The sequence below is a fragment of the Ammospiza caudacuta genome, chromosome 15 (assembly GCF_027887145.1).
Source record: "Ammospiza caudacuta isolate bAmmCau1 chromosome 15, bAmmCau1.pri, whole genome shotgun sequence".
Classification (NCBI taxonomy): domain Eukaryota; kingdom Metazoa; phylum Chordata; class Aves; order Passeriformes; family Passerellidae; genus Ammospiza; species Ammospiza caudacuta.
In genome coordinates this window covers 14,563,109-14,585,149 of record NC_080607.1, presented here as the reverse complement: position 1 = coordinate 14,585,149, position 22,041 = coordinate 14,563,109, and the positions used below count along the sequence as shown (strand labels likewise).

The 22,041-nt window shown below is 45.0% G+C and overlaps 1 protein-coding gene across 1 annotated transcript in view; it reads left to right on the top strand.

Annotated features, from left to right (window-relative positions):
- Nucleotides 1-20,347, top strand: part of NTSR1 (neurotensin receptor 1) — a 55,734-nt gene extending 35,387 nt beyond the window's left edge. The window contains exons 2-4 of the mRNA XM_058814782.1: nucleotides 2,550-2,751; nucleotides 13,014-13,104; nucleotides 15,746-20,347. Coding sequence (XP_058670765.1) covers nucleotides 2,550-2,751; nucleotides 13,014-13,104; nucleotides 15,746-15,995 — 543 coding nt within the window. The 3' untranslated portion in view covers nucleotides 15,996-20,347. The remainder of the gene's footprint in view (nucleotides 1-2,549; nucleotides 2,752-13,013; nucleotides 13,105-15,745) is intronic.
- The last annotated feature ends 1,694 nt before the right edge of the window (nucleotides 20,348-22,041 follow it).

Here is a 22,041-nt window from a genome sequence, read left to right as displayed (position 1 = left end):
AACAGGGAATATAAAGGGTTTGCTTAGGAAAATTGGCTTTTCTAGCCCTTGTGTACTTTGGGACTTTGTGTTTGCAAATAATAATTCTTTCAACAAATTAAAACATTCTGCTACTGGGGAAAATATTGATTTTTTTTTTTAATATATGAAAGTTTTGCTACAAATCAAGATGGGGAAAAAAATCTTTAAATATAGCCTTTGATGGAAACTATGCAATATTCCCACTTTTATCATAACAATTCCTAAAAGGGAAAGTCAATGCTATTCTAGCCAATTTCATAAGCTCTTTAAGAGAATTCACAATGCAGCTATGGAATGAATCAAGGCTTTTAAGACAGCTTGGAAAAGACTTTTAGAGTTCTGCAAAATTACATCAAGCAAGTGTAATTTACAGCTAGGGCAAAATTTTAGAATGAGAAACAATAAATCCTGACTCTCAGGTGACAGACTGAAACATTTCCCGAGTTAAGTGGTGCATTTTGCTGATGTGTAGACATTGTTCAGCAGTGGGGAAGAGGAAGGGCATTCTGCAGCTAAAGCCACAGAAATTGGAGTGAGGAGCTACAGGGTTCATGTCTTAGTCTGACCAGGTAAATCTGAGCAATCATTTCCCCCCTGTGTGCTCCAGCTCAGCCTGGCTGCATTGCAAGGGTTAAATAGTTGGTCTGTACTGCTTAATGATCTGTCTTAAACTGTGGAGGCAACTCCAAAAGATAACTCTTTTTTATATACAGGAGGCTGTGAGATCTTTTAGAAGAGTAGAAAACTGTTTTATACTTAATAAAAGAGGCCATTGGCAGCTTGTGGTGGTGGGGTGTATCTAGGAATTCACTCAGCCCGCAGAGGAGCTCTGTTGTTGTTATCAGCACAAACGGGAGAGGATGTTCTCATCGTGTGGAAGAGACAAAACCCAGCTGGTGCTTTTGCTTAACACGTTGGACTCTGGAGCACAAAGTTGTACAGAGGCTTGATCCATCCAAAGAAAACCTGGGCAGCAACCACAGAGCCTGTCTTCACCAAGAGAGGAGTTTCTGCTTCAGATCTATGGACAGAGAAAGTGAAGTGTTTCTGATGTGCCTCTGCTCCCCTGTGCTTATGTGCTGCTCATTTCTTTTACAGGTGCCCTGCAGCGCCTTGGGGGTGTGGTTGGGTGATTCCCATTCACATCCAGCATTTCTGAATCCCCCCAGAGCACAGAGCCCACAGATCTGCACCAGACACAGGGTGTACAGAGAACCCTGTTGGGTGATTCCCATTCACATCCAGCATTTCTGAATCCCCCCAGAGCACAGAGCCCACAGATCTGCACCAGACACAGGGTGTACAGAGAACCCTGCCCACCTTGGTGATGGTCCAGCAGGGGTGGGTGGATGGAGAGGGGATATCTCCATCCCAGCAGATGGAGCACCTGTCTCTAGATGAGGTTTTGCAATCTGCAGAGGGACCTGGCATTATCTTGGTTGTTCTGTGTCCTACATCACTGAGGTGAAAGATAAGTCCCTGTCTGAGGAAGAATTCAGCCTGCCTTGGAGCTCTCCCACTGAGCAAATTCCCTCTTGAGTTTCAAAGTTTCATCTTTTTGTCATTTTATCACTTCTAATGCAATTGCTTTCGCAACGATTTGCAGCACGGTTCAATTCTTGTCAATATTTTGAAATTCTAAAAACTTGAAGGTCTTTTTATTTGTTCCACCCTCAGCTGAGTGATGTGCTGAGCCTCCTCCTGTGCCATCCAGCAGAGAGGATGAGCTCTTGGGCTCAGCAGAGCAGCTCCCCATCCCACATGGCAGATGTGCAGGCAAACCCTACATGTGCCTCTGTTTCCCTGGGCTGCCCTTTGCCAAGCTCAGTTCCACTGGGGTTTCTAAACAGCCCAAAAGCCTTCCTGCATTTGACATGAACTGTGACTTCCACTTGATTCAATCACTGCTTAATTTGATCCTCCATTTAATTTTATCAAAACTGTAGTAATCAAATAATTTGTACTAAAAACATTACAATTTCCACTTGTTTATTCTGATCAATTTTAATCCTTTCAGGCGCAAGGTTTATTTAACGTAGTTATGAGGTAACAAAACACTGTCATTAAATCCACAAGGAAAGGACACAAGACAAAAAAAAGATAGTTAAAAAGGTCCCAAGGAGGGCTCATAATGCAGGAAAAAGACAATAACACACTGTTATTTAGAAGGCACGCTATGCATGATGAGAGCTAAGCAGCATCCTGCTGGTTGTGAGATGAAAAGATCAATGGCATGTTTCAGACAAGACATTTCTGGCAATGAACTGCACTGAAAAGAGGAAAATACATGAATGATCTGAATAGATTAGATATGAACGATTTTGCCTTTTTTGGGTGTTGACCGACATGAATGAATCTGCACCAACAGTGTTTGAGTTCTCCTCTGTACAACAAACCTCCAAAACCAGCTGAGTGAGAGGAGGGAAAGCTTTCCACTGCAGGCTGTTCCTCTGTTGCTTTGAGAAATAAAACCCAACCTCCTTCTCTGCTGCTCCTCTCCCTGACTGTGCCCCATCCCTCCCCTGCAGGTGAACACCTTCATCTCCTTCGTGTTCCCCATGGTCGTCATCTCGGTGCTCAACACCATCATCGCCAACCAGCTGCTGGTGATGTTCAGGCAGGCGGCCCAGGAGAACCAGGTGTGCACCATTGGTGGCCAGCAGACCATGCTCAGCATGTCCATGGAGCCCAGCAGAGTGCAAGCCCTGAAGCACGGCGTGAGGGTCCTGCGTGAGTATGGCCTTCCCTTGGGGAATGGAGAAATGGGACTGGAGGAGGAACAGGTGGGAAGTGGAAAACACTTTAGCCCAAAACGCCCTCTCCTTTTGTCTTTGCTTGGTTTTAGGAAAATTAATCCACAAACAACAGAGGTTTATGTCCAAAAAGGAGACAGAGGAGTCCTTTGACTTTATTCGAATAAAGGGAGAGGGCATTCCCCTGGGAACTCTCAGATTTTTGGAGGACACAGCCTCCTTTTTATCCCAATTTCCCGGCCAAATTTCCCTTCTCTCTTTCCCCATTTCTGAGGTACTTGAGAGGTTCAGACTTTCCAAAACACCTGATGCCAGAGATTCCCCTCTAATGTACAGCCCTCCCTTTTAATTTTTAATTCTTACTGAATTTAGGGGTTTTTCTTCTCCATTGTTTTCAGCTTTCAATGTCTAATTTCATTTATCAGCAAACCTAAAGTTTATTTGTAACATCAAATACCTTTTTCCATTCATCAATCAGTGCAATCCTTCCCATTGTTTCTTTTATCTCCCAGAGCTAGTTTTATCTACCAGCAGATCCACAACTTGTTTGTAAAGACAAATCCTCTATTCCTCTCATTGGTTTTTGCAAAACTAAGGAGCAGACCTGCTCACTCTGGAAAAGCAAAACCAACCCAGCATTTTAATGATTTAGCCGACAGCAATTTAAGCCTTGCTTGTGTTGTTTCATTACTTCCCTTTTTCTGCATAGCTCTGGTTCAGACAGAGCTTGAATAAAAGATCCTGCACTCAGGAATTGAGCTGTACTGCAGAGTAGTGGATGTCTTGATTAAATAAACTGAGGAAAAGACCAAAGAATCTGGTAGCTTGACCTTAGAGAGGATAAGGCAAAAGCTGCCCAAAAATATTACCCAAAATATCTAACAAAGGGTGCCCGTAGTGGTTTTAAACATGAGATGGGGAGAATTTGTTAGCAGAAAGCTTTCTGGTGTTCTGGTGTTTTTAGAAGGTTTTGGGTTGGCAGGGACCCCAAAGTTCACCTAGTCCCAAACCCTTGCCATGGGCAGGGACACCTTCCACTATCCCAGGCTGCTGCAAGTCCTATCCAGCCTGGAATTGGACATTTCCAGGGATGGGATATCTTGATATTTGAAATGCTTTGGCTCAGACCACACTTCCAATGAGGGAAATCCCTAGAGATGGCACCAGGAGCCTCCACGACATTTTCCCAGCTGTTTTTTACAAGGAGTGCATCCCATGCAGCACTCCTTGCCTGTGCCATAGGTGAGAGCCACCTGTGCATTCCCAACTGGGAAACACCTACTGAGAAAAAGGAAAGAAAAGCACAGGGGACATTAAATTCCCCACAATTATCTTGTTGGACTGTGTTTGTTTACAGTCTCTGCACCCCAATGAACTGTTACCCAGGGGTGGGTGAGGAGGGAGCCCTGCTTCCCCACGGAGCCTGCCAGGACTCTGCTCCTTGCTATCCCTTTCTGTTTTTTAGCACTTCTGCCTGCTGCCACGAAGTGAGAAGCTGCCTTTTCTCACTCTGCTACACCGCCTCAAACACCTCTCTCTCTCTCTGTCTCTCCTTTTAGTATTGTATCCTCTTTGATCATCAAGAAGAGAGAGCTCTTCATGAATAATAGCAGAGAAACCTAAATTTACATCTGGCATTCCTCAGCACTGGAGGAAATGCACCTCACCCCCAGGTCCACATCTCCTCTGAGGCTCTGAAAAACAACCCTTCACTTTCTGAAAAATAAGCCTAATTTTCTTTTTCATCTTCTTCTGCTTCCTCATTTCTCTTCTCCAGGCAAAGTTTTTAGTTTGCTGTGTACAGCAAAAGCTGAGAACATTTGGCAAAAGTGAGGGTTTCAGTCTGGAGCCTGAGGGGGTTCAAAAGTGGGTCAGATGTGGCACCACGGGGGCTCCCTGTGCAGGGATGCCCAGATATTCCAGGCATCTCCTCAGGGCCACCCCAGCAGCAGGACTGAGCTCCCCTCCCTGCTGGGAAGGCAATGAGAGGGCAGCTGTTTGCTGCATTTCTGTGCTCAGGAAGATCCAGCAAATAAAAAAAATCCTCCCTCACTTTTGCCTGTGATTCACTCCACCATGCAGAAATGCTCTCTTTATCCAGGAAATGGGAGTGAAATCCTATGCATTTCAGTTTTCCAGATACAAAAAACCTGATTTTTTTTCTTTTCTTACTGGAGCTGCTTGATTCACACTTTTGTCACCTGTTCCTCATGAGTTACATTTTAATAACCCAGCTCTCTGAGCTGTCTGAAAAGCAGCAAAGAATACACAAGGATTCACATGATTTATCCATCCTGGCATCCATGACAGCCAAAATCATGAACAAAGTCTGGGCTCATTTATGGAAGAAAAGAAAAATGACACTCATCCCCCCTTATAAAACTGCTGGCAGGGTGTCAGAGCTTCATGGGGGTGAAAGAATTTTCCATTTCCAAAAGTGAACTTTGCTCTGAGGTACAGAGAAGGCTGATTTAGGTCTAAGGATAAAATGTTTCAGAACTTGTAAAAGCAGTGCTTAGAAAACAATTTTTTGAGGTTCATGGTGTGCAGGGCTGTTGGATAAGAGCAGAGCAGCAAAAACTTCCCTGCTCCAAATGTACTGAGATTAAGTATTTGTTTACATTGAAATAAGAGCTAAAAGTGGCCAGGCTAACAGCCTCATTCAAAACACCCACAACAGTGTTTTCCTCCCTTTTGGTAGCATTTGTGAATTTTCTTGGCTCTGTCTGACTGTGGTCATGTACAGAATAATGAGGGTGATCAGGATCAAGGGATGTGTCAGGCCTGTTGCCTGGGAGCCAACTCATTAAGTCAGTAAGCAAGAGATTCCTGATTCCTGAATTCCCTCTCTGCTGTCAGAGCTCACCAGGTGTGAGGATTCAAATTCAGAGGGCTCCAGGCACTCACAGCTTTCCAGCTTTTTTTACTGAGGATATCAGGGCAACCAATTCTGTTGTTAAAAATACCTTCCACTAACAGATTGCACACCCTCCTTCATCCATCCAACTCCTTCCATCAAACACCTCCAGGCTGTGTTGCTATTCCATGGCTCTGCTGGAGCCCTGGAATGCTGAGTCTCCCAAGGCTGTGTGATGATTCATAGGATTATGAACGTTTTCTGATATGCCAATCACTTGATAAAACTCTAAATAATCCTTAAATACTCACATGTATACACAGAAACACACACCAAAGCAATCACAGAATCATGGAATGGTTTGGGTTGGGAGGGACCTTAAAGCTCATCTCATTCCATCTCCTGCCATGGCAGGGACACCTTCCATTATCTCAGGTTGCTCCAAACCCTGTCCAACCTGGCCTTGGGCACTTCCAGGGATGCAGCAGCCACAGCTTCTCTGTGCCAGGGCCTGTCCACACTCACAGGGAAGAATTTCTTCTTGATATCCAGTCCAACCCTTCCTTCCCTCACTTTAAATCCGCTCCCCTGTACTGTAACTCCAGGCCCTTGTCCCAAGTCCCTCTCCAGCCTGCTTGGAGCCCCTTTAGGCACTGGAGGGCCGCAACAAGTTCTTCCTGCAGCCTTCTTTTCTCCAGGCCGAACAACCCCAATTCTCTCTGCCGCTCAAAAATCAGGGTGTATTTGAGCTTGGCTCAGGATGAAAGCTCTGTTCAGCCGAAATGTCTTCTGGAAATGGGGCAGTTTTGTGGCATGGACTGATACCCCCACCAATCCCCCTGCCTGCAGCCCTCAGCAGCTCCTGGCTGCCTATCAGACCATTCCCACGAGGATGGAAGGAGGGCAGGAGTTACTGAATGGCACAGCTGAGCTCTGATAACGACACTGAGACAAATTGATGGACATCAAGGGGAGGCTCTGCATGGGGGACGTTGGCTAAGCCTATTAAAATGTAATCAGTCCCAGGTAGCGTTTGCTCTGTCACTGAAGCTGCTTAGTGAAAGCAATTATAAAGCACTTAAAGGTTTAGCCAATTAAAATAATATCCTTCAGTCTCCCACAGCTGGCTGGGTGATGCTTCAGTAAAATGCCTCTTAGCAGATGAAGTCAAGATGCATTTTTTACTGAGCATCTGTGAATTTTTAAATTATTGAGGCCTCTGTATTTCATCAAGTAATAGAAGACAAAGGCCAAGAATTAATGATGTATCCATGTATTTCATTAATTTGTGCATTAATAATTCCCCTTCTGAACAAATATTTTGAAGAGTCCATTCATTTCTCCTCACCAATGCTCCAAGTCTGAGTTATTCATTTCAGGAGGAGAATATTGCCATGAGATTTAGTTTAACCAGCCTACAGGCAGGAATAGCTCATACTTTGCAGCCACAATACACAGAAGAGCACCAGTCTAAAACTCCTTAAACAGTTGTATTTCATAATTTCCATATTCTAAGGAAAGCAGATTTATTTGTTCATGAATCATTTCTTTTCAAGAAAGGAACAGAATTCATGGCATTTTGTATCTCTAACAAAAAGTCTGAGCAACTCCAAGTGGAGTTCAGCAAAACCCCTGTGGCATTAAGCTTGAGTGGAAGCTGATTTTAACAGCTGAAGTGTCACACTGAAATTCGGGAGGATAAATTACCTGTTTAACAGTTGTATATATTTCCCAGAGATGTTTGTAGTTGTAGGTTTACTTTGCAGCCTGCCAAGTGAGATAAAACGAGCAGCATCAGAGTGCTCCATAAACACCCTCAAGGAGCAAAAACCAGGGGTGGCTGCACCTCTTGGGACAGGGAGCCTCTTTTTTCCCCTCTGTGTCCCTTTGCTCAGCCTGGCACAGCATTCCTGCAGGAATTGCAGGTTCTTGTGGCTGCATCTCTGCAGAAAACTCCAGCATAGGCCATGCCCTCACAGCAGATTTTTCAGGTGTTAAGCCGTGACAATGTGAGTGTTTAAAAAGTTAACTAATATGATTCTAAACATGAAGTCTGGCCAGGGCTTTAGTCAGTGTGGAAGCATGCAGAGAATACAGCTCCAGGGTGCTTTTGATGAGCAGAAACTGTTCTGGGAGGAACAAAGGATGTGTGAAACTCAAAACTGGAGGGGAAAGAAGAAAGGGCTGCAGAGGAAGCCAGTTGAGATTACACCTGATCTCACCAAATAGAAAGAGACCTGAACCTGGTGAGGATAAAATGGGATTCCTTCTTTACCTTTCAAAGAGGAAATTCTCTTCCTTTTTCCTTCTTTCTCCTCCAAACATCCAGACATCCCCAGGGGAAATGGCATGAATGAAGTTTAAATTGAATCAAGCAACCTCTTCTCTAATTTCCAAAAGAATAATTACCTTAAAGGAAACTTGGGAAGAGACCCCAGTATGCACTGGGACAGCAGTGCTGTGATGATTGCTAGTGCCTGTTCTTGGGCCAGATTTAATCTGTATTTTCTGCCTTGCCCCTTATGGATGGAACTGGTGCCAGGGGATGATTTAACCACTGGCGTGAGCTGGGGCAGAAATTCACATCTATTTTCAAATCTGTCATCTGAAGCCATTAAAAATCAGGACTGGAGAATACAATCTGGGTGAAATATGTTGCTTTTGAATGCCAAAAGGTTTTTCCATTCTCTGTGCTGTCTCACTTTCACTAATAAAGAGGAACTTGGGGGTTTTTTTATCATACATTCAGGAGAATTAGGGGATTGTATCCAGCAAATGTTGTGTGTTTTCAGTGGTGTTTAAAGGAGCTGAGGACCTCTCAAGCTCACTGTTACTCCCAGTTTCTTCTTTGCTCTCCTGAGTACTCCTGGTTCATGCTGGTGGTCCCCAAACCCTGCTGATTGTTACTGACTTTTATGGAAATCCTTTCTTCCACAGCCTTATGACCCAAATACCAGCATAAGTAGCTTTAATTTTACTGGGCTCCTGCAACCCCTACTTTGGGACCTGCTGATATAAATATTGCCAAGAGCATGTCAGGTAGAACATCATGTTAATATAAACAACACCTCGAGGTTTGAGGAGGCAGTGCCAGCTGTGTCTGCACTGGCCCAGCTTTCACCACCTCTCAAACAGCTTTTTAGGAGAGGTTCTCTTGTAATGGCATCAACTAAATAAGTACATAAAACCTAGGAGGTTGGGATATACAAGGATTGTTTCTCCAGAAACCACCCTGATAACCTTTTGTACACCTCATTAGTACCAGCTGGTGGGTGTTCACCCCCTGGGCAGCGTTGGCGACGAGTCTGAAGCACACAAAAAGCTGAGAGCTGCTGCTCAAGGGGGCCAACACCTCCCCAAACAGCTCCTGCCTTTGCTCAGGAATTCCACCGGGCTGCTCCACATCTGTATGTGGCTCAGCTCCCCGTCAAGTGCAGAGAAAAAGAAATAAATTCGTTGAAATAGCCTGGACAAAACTATCAAGAGAAGATGGATCCGAGCTTCTCTGGAGGCCTCAGCAGCAGCAGAGATGGTTTTAAGAAGGAGCACCATCCCTTTTCTGCCTCTGCTGGAGATAAAGGAGGGCAGGACAGAGGGATCCCCTCGCCCAGGGCCACCCCGGGGCTGCAGGGCTGTGACTCAGCATCCCAGAAGGGCTGGAGGAGATGAAGTGAGGAGGAGGAGGAGGAGGAGAACACCAGCCCAGCTCTGTGCCGCAGCAGCAGCTCCGGGTGAGTCAGAGCTGTGGCTCCTCACCCGTCACTGTCCCAGGGCTCTGAGTCACCGTGAGCCTCACATGGCCCCACCAGGGCATGGGGGCTGCAAACCCCTCCTGAGCCCACTCCTGAGCTCAGCCAAACCAGCCAAATCTACTCATGGTGCCCTCCCTGTGCACATGCTAACCCAGAGGAGCAGGGCAGGCCGCAGCCTCAGCCCAGGGAACGCACAAGGCAAAATAAAACACCCAGTGTGATTTAATAGAATTTAACTCCCAGGATTGCTGCTGTGTCCAGTTGAGTCTGAGAGCAGAGACTGGCACAGTTTAAATCTCCTCACAATGAAAAAGGTGCCAGTCAGAATTGATGTTTCTCTCTGCAGGACTTCCTGAAGGAAAAACAAACCAGGGCTCGCCCTCTGCCACTCCTCCTTCCTCTCCCCTTCTTCCTTGGCATGCAGTTCAAACAGGCAGAGAAAAGAGCCATTATTGGACAAAATAGAAAAACACAGGATGTAATAATTCATGGTTTAATACACATTTAAATTGGGAGTTTGATTTAGAAGGGAAATGAGGGCATGCATTGGTGGAAGGATCATTCCCTGCCACCCCTGGCACACTGAGATCATCTTGCTGGGGTCCCGCATCCACTCCCAAGCCTTGAGGTTTGGCACCTCATTTGCTCAATTATGGGAAATATCAGAAGCTCATGGAGCAGCTCTGCTCCTATTAGAACCTTATTGAATTAATTAGAAGTGAGGGATGTGTCTGGTTTATTTTTAGTTCAAAAAATAAAGGCAGGAAATCTCAACCTCACCAACACCACCCTGGACAGTGACCCCATCACATATTGAGTCAAACCCTGCAGTGCTCAGCTCCAGCAGCTCATCTGCTCCTTCTTATTCCACCAAAGAAACCCATGTGTCAAGCTTGTGATGATGGAGAACACATCCTAGGAGATCATAACAACAATAAAAAATCATTTTGGCAGACGGTTTGCCCGGGATTTGTTTTACAGCTCAACCATTTTGACAGGCAGAGCAAAACAGCAGGAAAAGGAACCAGGTATCTGGGAGAAAAGGGAATTTTCATTCTGTATTAGATGAAAGTTAACACAGTCTCGTGTTTCATATTCCTCCCAGGAGAGAGGACCCAGGAGGGCAGGATTGCCACCCTAAATCTGCTTGATCCCTTGTGTGGTAAAATGAAAACATAAGGATTAAGGGTGACAAATTCAGGTCGGGATCTCCTAATCTGTGCAGCACAGAGCTGCACAGTGTGTCACCCAGCTGGGACTTCCAAATCAGACCGTAAGTGTCTCCAGTGCACTTCACATGTTTAATAGAGATTTAATTGCGAAGTGATTGCGTGTGATATTACAGAATTATCACAGATTACTTAATTGCTGATGTTAAGCAGATACTCCTCTCAATATGTGTTTTTGTTGCTATAGATCCATATTATTTGTCACAGAATTGCCTGGGCAGCAGAAGAAGCAGAGATCATTTACCAGGGGAAAACCACTTTCATTTAACGTGTTGGTAAATTTAACAAGCAGATGTGTGAGATTCTTATAATTGGCTGTGGAAAGAATCCGGATCCTACAGTTCCTAAAGAGCTGCACGCAGGGGTGAGCAGCTGAGAAGTGCCAGAGTGTGGAGGTTTCCGCAAAAATTAAGATGTGCCTGAATGAAGCTGTGTTTGGAGGCATTTGGGAAGCTGCTTTTGCAGCCTGAGAGTGCAGCTAATCCTGTGCAGGACTGGGAGAGCAGATGGGCTGGAGCTGTGGTGTTGGCTCTCTCCCCTCAGCCTGAGGCTGATGGATGCAGGAGGAGAGGCTGGAGAGTTTTGCTTCTCCTGCAGCCCCTGGGAGGGATCTCTTGGAGAATCACAGCGGGGCTGCTCCATCCAGGACAAACCAAAACCCATCCAGCAGAGAAATGGATTTCTGGAGGTGGCCAAAAGCAGAAATGTGAAGGAGCAAGGCAGCCACAGTCCCACTGAGCTCCCATGGGATGTCCCACCTCTCCTGTGCCACACATCATGCAGGGCTCTCCTGCCAAAGTCCCATCAAAGCTCTTCAGGGAAGGATCAGACACAGGTCAAATTCATTCACTTGATGGCATCTGAAGGGCTGCAGGCTGTCTGGTGAAGAGTTACATCTGTGATCACTGAGGCCACAGAGCGGCCAAAAAACAGTTTGAAAAAATGAATTCACTTGGACAAGAGAATAAAAACAGACCCTCTAGCCTTCTTTCCAAAACATGTCCCTTCAGTTGCTTAAATCTTTATTGGATAAATGGCTTTTGCAGCATTCCTGGAAGATGCTGTCATGCATCATGGAATGGAACCTTCTCCACTGTTAGCTGTGTGTTTAATGAGAGAGGGAGCTCATGGAGTTGGAGTAGGGTGTGAGTAGGGAGCTGGACACATTTTCTAATTTCTGCTCTCCTGTGCCTCTTAGCTAAGCATCAGTGATGAGGAGATGGAGCCACAGCTAGACTTATTCCTTCTGGACTGCATTATCCAAGGGAAACATCTACTTGAGCTACAACCTGGTCCCTGTGGGATGACAGCATCTGGGTTTGGGACATATCCACATGAATATTTTCAACCCCAAGACAGAAAACCCCAAAAATTTGGCTCCGTGTGCCAAATCCACATTTGTGGTACCTCACTCTGGAGCAGAGCTTTGCTGCTTCCCAGCCCCTTACAGGTCACATAAAGGACGAGAGTGATGTGTCCTTTGTTGTCTGTAGAGCAAATTTGCGACCAAAAATAACTTAATTATTTTATTTAGTTTTTATTTTCTTCTTGCCTTTTATTGTGTTACGTTTTAACTGAGATTTCTTTATTTCCTGCTAGGATTCTGCCAGAATCCTGCTGCTCCATACAGAAGTTGAAACACATATTACAAAAGAAAAAAATCTTTCTCTTGATTGCCTGATAGATCTGCTTTTTAATCCAGACTGACAATGGCACTCTATCAACAGCACTTTTATGTCTCAGAGTTGTTGCATTTTATTTTCCATTGTCTGATATCCCTCAGAATCTGGAAAGGAAAAAAGCAACAGTGTCTTTCTCTGCTTACCCTTTAATCGATCATTTTTATTATGACAAAGTCCAGACCCAAACACGTTGTAACCTCAGGTATGGCACAAACGTAGAACAAAAGGATGAGCCCTGCCACTAGAAAGAGCAGTTTAATGATGCTCAGCACTGTGGCCAGTGGCTCCAGTAGTAACAAACTAATGGGATTAGAGTGGTCCTGGCTCCCTGTCTACCTGGATGGAAAACATACACCAGTTGTCTGTGAATACCATGGACAAAAACCCTGTGCCACAAGGGCGTGAAATTGAGATACAAACAGAGTTTCCTTTGAGCGAGGAACTGGGCATGGCCAGTCCTTCATCTGTACTTTCTGCTGTTCCTCATGTCCCTGCCCCAGTGCTTAGTGCTGTTCTCTGTTATTTCTGTTTTGCTTGTTTTTACAGACATTTGCAGGCTGCTCATCCCTCAGGGTTATCAATTCTTTGCACTACAGCAACACAAGAACAACTGGGGCTGCAGGAAAACAGTTACAGCAATTAAAGCCAAGCAGACAGGTCCCTTTTTCAGCCTGATGGAGAGTTGCTCACAAAGTTAAGGCTTTTTTGCTGCCTTGCAGGTGCTGTGGTGATTGCCTTCGTGGTCTGCTGGCTCCCTTACCACATACGGCGCCTCATGTTCTGCTATGTCCCCTCCAGCCACTGGACAGAGTGAGTCACCATTTGGGGACAGGGTCCCCCCGTGCCAGGACAGGCTGGGGGCTCAGGGTGGGCTGGGGGTGCCAGGCCAGCCCAGGTGTGCAGGTGGAGGGGGGATCTGGGAACAAAGGTGTTCTCCAACCAAGGGGTTCAAGTCTCAAAACCTGTCACAGACATGTTTTATGAAAAATCCTTTCCTTAGGATTTTTTTCCTCCTGAGAAGCTGAGAGGCCTCAGGAACAAAATGTAAATAATGGTTATCTGCTTCTGTGGAATGCAACAGGTGCATCTGTGATTGGTCTCATGCGGTTATTTCTAATTAATGGCCAATCACAGCCCAGCTGTCTGCACTGTCTCGGTCAGTCACAAGCCTTTGTTATCATTCTTTCTTTTTCTATTCTTAGCTAGCCTTCTGATGAAATCCTTTCTTCTATGCTTTTAGTATAGTTTTAATATAATATATATCATAAAATAATAAATCAAGCCTTCTGAAACATGGCATCAACATTCTCATCTCTTCCCTCATCCTAAGACCCCTGTGAACACAGTCACAAAAACCAACTTGCTGCTTTGATGTTTTTTCTTTTGGATGTCTTAGTGTTTGCCAGGCAAATTAAGAGTTTTGTTATACCTAAATCCCTCAGGAAGCATTATTTTGAACCAAAAGGCATCATCAGCCCCTCCTCCTCCTCCTCCTGAGGGCTGCAAGCACAGCCTTCAGTCTGGCAGCCCTTGATGGAATGACATTTGGACAGGGGGGTTGGTACACCCAGAGTGGATTTTAGTCTCTGTGCAGAGATATTGATCCCAGCCCTAAGATGCAGCAGCTCCTGTCAGCACACAAATAACTCCACGAGGCCACATTTCCTCTCTGACAGGGGAGATGACACAGGTGGGGGAATGGCTGTGCCACTTACTGAGCCTGGGCCAGGTTATTTGCTAGGTTTTCAGGGAGAGGATCAAAATGAAATGCCAGCAGTTGCTGCTGATTAGGAAATGTCCAGATTGTCAGAGAATTCCAGGATAATTGCACAGACACTGCTCACAGATGTGCAAAGGCACCCCCTGCTCCTTTCTGAGGCACCAGGCCAGGCTCTCCAGCAAAGCAGCCACCAAACTAATTATTATTTTTTAATATGTCATTAAGAGCTAATGCTGTCTGGGGACACACACTGAGGAAGGCTGAGATGCCAAGGGATGCTCTCTTGTGTCTCCTCCCACCGTGTAACATCCCTGCTCTCCCTGAGACCAGGACAGTTTCTTTCAAGGGAAAGGAAAAAAAAATCTACAATACCAAAAAGCAGAACAACAATGAAAAACGAAAATTCTTTCAATTCCAGACTCAAAATATAATAAACTAGGATATAGCAGTCTACTGACTGGGACTGTGGATCCAGCCACAGTAAAATCTAAACTCTATCTTCAGTCATGAAAACTGAGCTCTAGGCACACACTGGGACAAATTCTTGTTTCTCCTTTGCTTTCCTATATGAAAACCACTTAAGGCACTGTTCAATTATGTAATGACTGCATTTGCTTTGAGCAAGAGGTTTAGAGAAGTCTGTCTGCATTTAGTGGGAATTTATTCATTGTGGCTGTGTTCATATAATATTTTTTTCTTCTTTTTAAAACCATGATTGATTTTAGGAAAACACTGAATTTACAAAATGATAGTGAACTATCAGTCTGGTGGCTAACCAAGAGTTTGCAGCAGCTTGGCATGTTCATTAATAAACACATGTACCTTCCCCCTGAAGAAGAGAAATTTTTCCAATATTAATTCTTCATAACTACACAAAGAAACTCTGTAAGAACTGAATGGGCCATGCAGTCCTTGGCAGTGCTGAGGGGGTGTTGAGGGATGGGCAACATAGTCCAGCACTCCTCTATTTATCTTTTGTTAGACACTGCTCAGACTAGAAAAAAGATCTGCAATTTTCACCAAGATAAATGATTCTGAGGAACATCTTCCTGAAAATGAGACCCGTGGTGTTTATAAATGCTTTACCAGCTCAGGGCTGTTGTTCTCAGTTGGCCCAAAGAAAGATATAGCCAAAAGCATAAAAGATAATAAAACATTTTCAACCAGTTCTAGTTGAAAACATTAAATTGTGGTGGTTAGGATGTGTTTCAGAAGCATGCTATCATCAGTTTGCCCCCAGAACAGGAAATGCTGTCCTATGTTACGGACAAATCCCAACCCAGGGACCCATTGAATGAGCTGATGCTGCTCTCACTGCCAGAGGGAGGAGAGGGCTGCATCTGTTCCTGGAGTTTGGCTCTTCTGCAACCTCTGTAGATCAGAACTGCAGCCAAAAAAGTCAAGCTAATGTGTATGTATGACACAGAAGCGAATTTCCATCTGGCTCCTCGGGTTCCAGAATGACTACTTCCAAAGAAAAATGAGTGCATGAGGTAAATATCTTGTCTGGATCCAGGGCTTAAATAAGTCTCTAACTGCTGGTGAGTGGCATCTGATCCACGTTTGACCAGTTCCAGCTGGAGATGTAGATGGGTTGTGGTGGCCCAGGCACCTTTGGTAAGCTCATGTTTGCAGCCTAGGAAGGTTAGCTGGAAAGCAGCTCGTGTTTTTCTCACCCTGTGACTTTGAGCTCTTCACACTCAGATTTTTCTCTTTCATCTGTTCTTCCAGTTTCCTTTACAACTTCTACCACTACTTCTACATGCTGACAAATGTCCTCTTCTACGTCAGCTCAGCAATCAACCCCATCCTCTACAACCTGGTGTCGGCAAACTTCCGCCAGATCTTCCTCTCCACGCTCACCATCCTGTGCCTGCCATGGAGGAAGAAGAAGAAACGACTGGCCTTCACCAGGAAATCCAACAGCATCTCCAGCAACCACACATTTTCCAGCCAGGTCACAAGGGAAACTACGTACTGAAGCCAAAGGAGGAGGAGGAGGAACGCAATTCATCGAGGAGTCAAAACTTGAGAGAGGCCTCTGTGACTTTCATGCATGGTCTCCAAATTCACCTGACACAAATGTGTTTAGCAAAGTCATTTTTGTTGGAAAAAATAGGCTTTGTTCTGCCAGTAACTTTGAGGTTATTTTCAAGCATTGGCCTTGCCTCTTGTGAGTAATGTCTACATGTATTGTAACTTCAGTCTGGCATAAATCCAGATGTGGTGTTAACTGGGAAGCCAAAATGTGTTCAACTTAGGCAAAACTGTTCTGCATTTCATCCTTTTCTCAGTGCAGAGATGCCGTGTCCACATCCAAGGGTTTGAGATCACATCTCCTGGTGGCACCAAGCAGAGAGTTGGATGAGGAGAAAGAAGTTTGAACAGAAAGGGATGTTCTTGGAGAATGGATGTGCTCATCTGTGGGATGTTCAATGAACGAGGAGTGAAAACTCAGGGAGCCAGGTGGTTATTTTAGAAATTTATCTCCATTGTGAGGAATACGACTGAGGTGCTCAAGAGAGCCTCTCTGGCTCCTTGGAATTAAATAAGAACAGATGATGCCTTACCTAGGCTGGGGTGGCTGTGGCCTGGGGAGTGGGGTCACCTTTGGCTTTAGGGCATCCACAGTGCCTGGCTTTGGCACCACTGCAGCAGAGTCTCTGGCAAAGCCAAGAATGCAGAGGCTGTGCCCAGATGGAGCGCTGAAAATGAACAGAAATGGAAAAATCTTCCTTTTGCCATACAGCCAAATCCTATTTTTTACCAGGGAGAACAGTTTGCTGGCTTGCATTAAGAGTTGAGAAAACTCTGAGCTCATGAGGGCTCCTGGCTGCTGAGATAAGAGCAATCTGCCCCAGTTCTGTGGGACCTTCAGATTTTTCCCATTCTTATTCCAGTTTTACTTGTTTCCTTGCCATTTCCACAAGGCAGACATCTCACATACAGCAGTTGTAGGCAGCAGGTCCTCTTGTTCTACCTTTTTTCTATTACTTTTTGCTACCAGAACTGTTGGCACATCTATCTGCACCCCTAATATGCAGATAGTTCAAACACAGAGCATAAGAAACTCTAAACTGGGGAGTCTGTGCTCTAAACCCACTTTCTTTTAATAAGCCAGAGGAACAGAAACAGGACCTGAAAATTCCCTTTGAAATTCAAGAGAGAAGGCAAGGAAAGCTTGAGCTTTTCTCTCTGTTCCACCTCTAACAGCCCCTTATATGATAAAACAAATTGCTCCAGAGTCTTTCGTACTGAAACACCTGGGCTCTGGGACAAGCTGAAGGGCTTTAGTGACCTGCACAAACCTGGAGCTGACCAATCACCCTGTGCTGATGGTGACCTGGTGTCCCCTTTCACACCACACACCATCAGGAGAGCAAGACTTTCCTCTGAAAGGTGACAAAGCAGAAGAGCCAGCTCAGTTTGGCTTTCTGGGCTTTGCCCATGTCAACCTTCAGCTAAGGAGCACCTGTGGTCCCCAGCTGGAGCCACAGTGCTGGAGGTGAGGGTCACACAGTGATGGAGGCACCAGCACCACTGGTGACATCTCCTGCTGCAGATGTTGCATCACAGAATCACAGAATAGGTCAAGTTGGAAGGGAATCACAAGAATCACTGAGTCCAACTCACTGGATTTGTCGTGTAGGTCCTGTTGGGCTCAGCACAAAGAGGAAACACCCATCTGGGGGCATTTGCTGTGAGTTCTCCGTGACGAGTGACAACTTTTGGGGCATTTAGAACCTGTGTGGTATTTTATTTTGTCATTTAGAACCTGTGCCCAGCTGGCCACCATGGCAGCCCATCAGCCGCACCTGCCAGGGATGGGATGATTTTAATGCCAGAAACCCTGCAAAAGAAAGGGCTCAAAATAAAAATCGGTGGGGCTTCAGTTCCTTCTGACTCAGCCAAACTGCAAGCTCTGTTCTGTCATGCCTTCTTGTGATTTCCTGCCCTGGTTGTACCAAGCAGAGGGCAGAGATTATATTTGACCAAGCACTTTTGTTGCTCGTGGACTGTTGACTCCTTTTTGATAAAGAAAACAGTTAGCGGCACACAAATAAATAAATTGAAACAAAGAGGAATAAGGGAGATTGATCTCTTCAGAAGGAAATCTGTGAGAAAACAGCAAGTATTTTTTGTGTATGGTGTGTGAAATGCTTGGGCAGGTTGGAAGAAGAAAACCTGCTCATCCTGCCTAGTGGCAAAATCCAGGTGCCATGAACAGGAGAGGGGAAAAATCTGCCTTGAGAGAAAGAGGAGTCTTGATGTCACACATTTAGCATTGGCTCTTCAGGCAAGACACTTCAAATGTTTCTGGATTACTCAAAATTTTTTACTTCACCTCTAAATACAGCCAACAGCTGGGAGGAGCTTTCTGAAACCTCCCAGGGAAGCTGTAACTGCATTGCTTTGACTTTCATTACCATTTAACACCCTGCATGTCTCATTTGCTTTGAAATATTAAACATTATTACTACACTTGTTCAACACAAACCTGCTGAAATGTGCTTGATTATCTTAGAAGACACCGTACAAAAATTGTTCTTTCACATAAGATGCTTGGTTTAGATTTTCACTACTGAGATACCCAGGCAGCTTACAGAATATTTGATCACAATTCAGAGAAACTGCCAGGTTTATTTTAAGTTTGACACGACAGTGGGAAAAAGCTGGAGTAAAAATGAACTTCTCATAAACTCTTTCCACTGTGTTTCTTGGGCCACTCAAGTGCTGAAGAGCTGAGGGAATTTGGGGGGTTTATCCAGGTGGTTTGCTAACTTCTACAGCTCTGTTCTTGCAGTTTGACAGGAAAGCAGACCTGGGTCCACGGCCTTAATCTGAGATTGCAGCTCAAAGCTACCTCTTCCACTGGCCAAATCTGACAACCTTGAGCTGAGCAGTGTAAGTTACAGCTGGTTTATCCACTCTTCCCTCCTCACCTAATTTTGGTATATTCAGCTTAGAGGTGTGGTTCCCTTGAGCTCAAAGAAGTGAGGAAAGCTGATTGCAAACCAGATAGTTTCATGATTTCCAGAGGATCACTGGACAGTTTGGGTTGGAAGGGTCCTTAAAGACCACCCAGTTCCAAACCCTACTGTGGGCAGGGACACTTTTCCCTAGACCAGGTTGCTCCAAGCCCCATCCAACCTGGCCTTGTAGAGGAAAGCTGATACAGTAGAGAAGAAAAAGGTACAAACTGCCCCATATTCACCAGAGAAATAGTTCTTTAGATGCCTTCCAACAATGATTGAACTGCTAACCCAACAAATTTTTTAAATTTAATCTGGTGTGAATGGCTTTTTCCATTAAAAAGAAAAACTCCCATCCCTTGTGTCCCTGCCTTGGCTGCACTCTGCACCAAAGCAGAGGTGAGTGTTGGGGCCTCTGCTCATCTATGCAAATTCCCTGTGTTTGGAACTGTTTGTTTTGACTAAAAAAATAATAAAATCTGTGGAACCCCACAGATGTGAAGTGCTGCCAGATGGATTCTGAGAAATTCCATTCTGAACAGAGTCTATCAAGTGACCCCTTCAAACATTATTTTGAGGCTTTGTTTCTCTTCAGAGTGCCCTTGGCAGAGCCATCAGCTTAGCAGAGTGTGAAATCAGGTTTATGAAGTAATTTTGCTATTCAGAAATGTCCCCCAGACAGGACTGTCTCACCACAGGCCAGTCCATCAGGGCAGGGATGCTCTGCTGAGCTTGTCCTTTTTTGCAAGGTGCATGAGGCCTCACTTCAGTGAGATTTTCAGGAGAGAACTCAATGGGAAATCAGCCAGGAGGGTTGGCTTTAAACACAACAGCAGCAGGACCTTTGCATTTCCAGCACCCAGTGCAGCAGCCCTGGGTGTGCTGCGTCAGCCCAGTGTCCTCCTGGCTGTGTTTTTGGTAACTCTTTAACCAAAGCTGTGTCTGCTGAAGCTCTGTCTGGTTCTTCACATATCACAGCTCACCCACTCTTCCTGTTCTCAGTCTGGATTTGCTTAAAAAGTAGAAATTGCTGATCCAAGATTTCATGATGCTGTGTCCTGGCTTTGTGACTCAGAGTCCTTCCCCAGCTGTGCCACCTGATAGTCCTGCACATATTGTATTTATGGCAAATATTTTTGAAGTGCACCTTTTTATTTTTATTTTATTCTGAGATACAAAATGTTGATGTGCTTTATTTTTTTTTTTTTGTGGCCTGTTGCTCAATGGGGAAAAAAATGAATGTTAAAAGTGTGTCAGTGTCTACTTTGTGATATTTTCTGTGACAAAGGGAAAGAAGAGGGTGTGGAATCCTCCTGTATGGCAATGGGAAACACTCTTTCAGTGTAACATGCTATTATTGATACTGTATTTACTGATCAAAGTGTACTGAAATGGTTAATTCCTGATATAGCCTTTGTACTGTATGGTATTTTATTTTGTCATTTATTGATCCTAAGAAATAAATATCCAAATTTAAGTCTGGGTTGTTTTTTGTTTGAAGTGGCAGGTGTGCCTTTATCACACAGTGGTTATCAGCACAGACACCCTGCCTGGGCTCTAAACTGGTGGAACCACTGGCCTTGAACTGGGATTTGCAGCTGCTCTGCAGAAGGGCCCTGGGTGCTTCTGTCCCTGCACTCTGCAGCTCAAACCCGTCCAAGCATCAGCTGCTGCTTCTGACTTAGCTCAGCAGACAAGCAGGGGGACTGGGTTAGGTGTGAAGGACGCTCCCATCAGTGATGTTTGCCCTGAAAATCCTTCCTGGGATCTGTTAAAGCATCAGATCTGTGCTGTGCTGTTGGGCAGAGCAATTGGGAGCATCCAGGAGCCTGGAGTGTGGGAATAATGAGATCTGAGCAGTTCCAAGTGCTGAGATCCCAGTGGCACTGCAGGGTCTGAGCTCCTGCCTTGCCTGTCTCCCCTGCTTGCTGCTCCCTACTGCAGGGCAGATGTTACAGATGTTGTAGCTTGGCCATTACTCTGCAGCAGCTTTGCCCAGAAAACTGAGCAGGTTGGGGCTTTATTGCACTGGGAGCTGTAGGGGCACGGCAAAAGAATCTTCACCCCCAAGAATGATGAAAAATAAGCAGATTTATTGTGTTTTAACAGTGAGACTTCCCCTCCTATCTTCCCATCTTTTGTGTGAACCTCTTCCTCCCTGGCATTTATTTTTCTAACACAAATGTAATTTTGTGGGGACAGAGTGCTTGGGTATTACCCACAATATTAAGGTGTCCTCACACTAAATGAGCAAAAATCAGTCACCTTCATCCTCTCTGCAGCTCCTGGTTAATGTTCTGTTGTGCAATAGCTGATCTGAGCCATAAAATCTTCATACTTTTTAACCATTCAACCCTTTTGTTTTGATTTCTGATGGAAAGGAAGGTAGCGTGGAAAGCAGCAAGAGAATAAAATTTAAATATTTGGAATCATTCATGCCTGGAAATTCCATCTTCTAAAACCTAACTCAAATGGTCTCCAAAGGCTTTTTGGTGCTGCTTCCCAATGAGAAGAGCAGGATCCTCTATTGTCCCTACACCATCAAGCACTAAGAAATGAAAATCATTTATTTTATGGATCCTTTGATTTGGTATTCAGCCCTGCTCTGCTCAGAGGTGTATTTTCAGCTCACAGCTCCTGTCTGCAGCAGTGGAAATCCACAGCACGTGGCAGCATCCTTGTTTCCTGCCTGCAGGAGATTTCTGCGCTGGGGTCCCAGTGGAGCCTCCATGGGTTGTGCAGAAATTCAGTGTTCAAGCTGGAGTTAAAAACCTTGCTGTCTGCTCATGGCTTGTCTAGCACAGGGCTGACTCCCTGAAAAAGCCAAATCCTGGGAAGCTGAGCTTCCCATCCCTCCCAAGCCACCCTGTGTCACGAAATCCTGCACCACATCCCGCCCCAGAAATGTGCAGGAAAACAGAAAATGTGGAGAGTCAAATAATTCTTTTTTTCCTTTAGAAAGGCACAAGGACTGTGCCTCGAGCCATGAGGAATGCTTTGAGCTCGGCCCTTATTTCTCATTTCAATTATAAAAGCAATTTCCATAGTTCACGA